We start from the raw sequence: 3,747 nt of genomic DNA, 5'->3' as shown, positions 1-3,747 counted from the left end.
GTGTGAAAGAAGTGGAGATGTCGGATCTTGCATCCGTTCTGCTGATCACTGTCAACTACTGGATCCCATCAGGCTGCCACTTGGAAATGAATAATTTGTAGTTTGTAAATTGTACATAAAGCAGTCACTTTGAACCAAGCCTTCACTTGGGCATTAGGGAGGGATGAAGGTAATGACTTAAACGAATGTGATATAGCAAAACTGCCAGACTCTATCTGGAACAATACTTCAGAAACACTCCTCACTCCTACAGACTTAGTGCTTCCCTTCTAAGAAGTAACTCAGAAGCTGTATCAGCAGCTCGTACAGCATTGCCAAATAGCATGGCTCTCTTAGAGCATGACCATGCAGGGACTGCACATGGCCAGATCCCCTCGCTTCAGCCCAGCAAAGGGGGATCTGAGCGCTGCTGAGAGCTTCCACTGCAGCGCTGCTGAGAGGCAGCGACCCACAGCACAGCTGGGAGCCAGCAGCACGCTCTGGCAGGCAGCCTGCAAGCTTGGCGTGTGCCTTCTGTGTTTCTCTTGCTCTCTGCTGCTTGTGGTTTAAGACTCTTCGCCCTTTATTTGTGTTTTGTAAAGCACATTGAGTGGCTGGCACAGAGCAGGTCCTGCTCTAGCTGAGCTGCAGCAGGTTCATTGCAGAAAGGGTCTGGACAAGAATCTTCCCTTGCTGCACGCCAAGTTAGTGTTTAACAGAAGAGGGCTGTTTGGGAAGCTCAAAGAGCACAGCCAGCTGCCCCCGTTCAGCTCTGTGCATTCTTAATGCTCAGCCACTTGCAAGTACTTGTTAAAAACAAGTGGAAATCGGGTGCTGGAAGAGGCTGGGGAGGTGGCTGGGACCACCTTTTGCAGGGCTTTTACCAGTGAGATCAGTGCAGCCGTAACACTGAATGACACCTAAGGCTGATGACTATGGAGTCGGGACAGATTTCCTGACAGCCTTTAAAGGTCCCTTCCAGCTCAAACGATTGTATGATTCTATCCAAGGGTCACATCTTTTCCTCATGGACTTCAGGAGCGTCACAGAATTACAGTAATTCTTACAGCATGAAAAATGGCTGCATTCAAATTTCACAGTCAGGTCACGCTTCATAGAATGACAGACTGATAGAATCATAAAGGCTGGGAAAGGCTGCTACAATCATCTTGTCCAACCACTGACTTCGCAACGCCCAGCTTCACAATGTTCAGGTCTCTGTGACCATTCCATGGCAATTTTTTTTACAGATGTTCCCTTCTGAAGGCTGTACTGAGAATAATGCCAGGCTGAGACGCTATCATCTCCTGCATAAAAGATAATTTATTTCTTGTCTCGCTGCAAAATAACGACGGTACGTTCACTTGAGTCACAACCAGGAGAAAAAGCCGTAGAACAGTAGCATTACATTTCTGAAGAAGCACAAGAAAAATACTGCCTGCCTCTCACATTTAATTTAAGACAATCTCTGAGTTTGAATACCGATTAAGGCGTTAGGACTCTGAGCCTGTGGGCAAAAATATACAGATAAACTCATATGAATTTGCACTTTGCAACAGCACTTCCATTTCCTGGTGTTACCTTCATTTTTTCCAGTGGCAAGCAAACAGATCTAGTTTTTGAATATCACATTCAGTAACAGATTCTTGCCACAGATACAACGCTATCTGTTCTCTGCATGTGCACATCTTCACATGCTTAAGCACAGCAAGCACACATGGCATGCTGTGCCTCTCCTTTCAGACACTCACCACTCTTGCATGGCTTCTCTAAGCACAGTTAAATCATTGGAGATGTGAGACACATCTGCCGAGTGCAGAGTACACCTTGCGCCCATGTAGTACAATACACTACACCCACTCCTTTTCCTCTGCCTGCAGAGCTCTCAGTTTCCCACACTCACAGTATTTTATACAGACTGTACCCATAAATAAAAGGCTGCTGAAATTCTGACATCCTTTTCCTCCCTCCCAGCACCACACATCTTCCTTCTCCGCAGGCATCTGTCACAACAATCACTGCTTTGTTTCACTTAGAAATTTAAATAATCATCTTCACAAACCACTCTCTAGCCTGTCCCATACCCTACGACATTCTGCACTGCCACATACAATGGGTTAAAGCAACATTTTCCTGCCGTGATGCAGTTTTCACAGTGTGGTGTTCTCTGAGCGTGCTCCAGCTGCCAGTGCTCAGCTCTCGGTGGCTGCGTTGGCACTTAGCAAACAGCTCACACAGTCTCAGGCTGTTTGTGTGTTTGCCCCGCAACTCCAGTTGGGCGCTTTTTGCAGGACTGGAGCAATCGCTCATGCGGTCAAACTCTTGATGCTCAGCGGCCATCACCACTGCACCAAGCCTGATGAAAGGGGCACATCCTTTCCATGGCATCTCTCTCTGCTCGCAGAGCAGACTGCCAAATCAGAGCTTGCATGATGGAGAAGAAATCACACTATGGCTCGTGCAGGCCCATCTCCCTGATTTCCAAGAGATCCATGGCTACCGCCGGTTCCTCATGGAGACAGCCCCAAGGCCCGATGCCACTATCCCAGCCCTCAACGCCATCACAGGCTGGTGTTGACAGCGTCTACTCTGCCCTGCAAAGCAGCCTCGGAGACGGTGTCTGGCTGCCCATCCCGACAGAAGAGCACGGCCGGGTTCTTGCAGGCCCACATGGCCACCTCTCCTCCATTCGCCGGACCAGATGAGGACGGGGCGCTCCCAGGAGGCCCGCCGTGCTGGTTGACGTAGCGCTCCCGCACGCGCTCGGCCCGATTGCGGGGCTCTGGCCGGCGGCCTGTGGCCGAGAGGTAGGCGGCCACGTTGTTCCTAGTCCTGTAGCCACCCTCACGGCTGCGTCGCAGCAGCACGGAGATGTTGGGGTTGCGGGCGGCGTAGATGAGTGGGTTGATGGCCCCATTGGCCCAGGCCATTCCGCTGGCCACCGCGTCCATGGTGGGCGAGAAGGGCAGGTGGCCGGCGGCGGCTGCCAGCCCCAGGATGCAGTAAGGCCCCCAGCAGCAGATGATGGAGACGATCATGATGAGGACGGTGGTGGCTGTGCGCATCTCCCCGTAGGCACGCAGCAGGTTCCCATAGGTGGCCAGGGGCCTCACGCGGCTCTCGGCCAGCCGCACCGCCCGGCAGATGTTGTAGTGGCAGAAGCACATGAGGGCGAAGGGCAGCAGGTAGCAGAGCACGATGAGCGCCGCGCCGTAAGGCGGGCCCAGCCGCGACGAGCCCCACGGCAGCACGTAGACGCAGCGGTACGCGCCGTGCCGGGCTTCCCGCCGCCCTTCGCCCGCCAGCCCGTACCACGGCCCGGCCAGGCCCAGCGCCGCCAGCCAGACGGCGGCCAGCAGTTGCGCGGCGCGGCGGCGACCCATCTTGCGTCGGGGCTGGCGGACGATGGCGCAGTAGCGGTCGAAGGAGAGCAGGGCCATGGTGAGGGTGGCGGCGATGCCCAGCCCGGCGTGCAGCGCGGCGCTGGCCAGGCACAGGCGATGGCCGAAGAGCCACGCGCCGGGCGGACGGCCCAGCAGGCTGAGGAAGGCGAGGGGCAGGCAGAGCAGCGCGCCCAGCAGCTCCGACAGCGACAGCGACAGCACGAAGGCGTTGGTGACCGTGCGGAGCTGCCGGTGCCGGGCGATCACCAGCACCACCGCGCCGTTGCCCAGCGCCGACAGGGCGAAGATGAGCAGCAGAGCCAGCGCCTGCGAAGCCAGAGCCGCCGCCGACCAGCCCGGCCCCGTCGCCGCCGCCGCGCCACTC

At 55.3% G+C, this 3,747-nt stretch overlaps 1 protein-coding gene across 1 annotated transcript in view; it reads right to left on the bottom strand.

The window, feature by feature from the left end:
* Positions 1-2,540: 2,540 nt before the first annotated feature.
* GPR135 (G protein-coupled receptor 135) overlaps positions 2,541-3,747 on the bottom strand; it is a 1,711-nt gene continuing 504 nt past the window's right edge. The window contains exon 2 of the mRNA XM_042813623.1: positions 2,541-3,744. Coding sequence (XP_042669557.1) covers positions 2,541-3,744 — 1,204 coding nt within the window. The remainder of the gene's footprint in view (positions 3,745-3,747) is intronic.

Source organism: Centrocercus urophasianus, unplaced genomic scaffold, assembly GCF_019232065.1.
Source record: "Centrocercus urophasianus isolate 14NV4802_14NV808 unplaced genomic scaffold, USGS_Curo_1.0 seq_14, whole genome shotgun sequence".
Taxonomy (NCBI): domain Eukaryota; kingdom Metazoa; phylum Chordata; class Aves; order Galliformes; family Phasianidae; genus Centrocercus; species Centrocercus urophasianus.
Note: the sequence above shows the minus strand (reverse complement) of the source record. Positions and strands in the feature narration are given on the sequence as shown.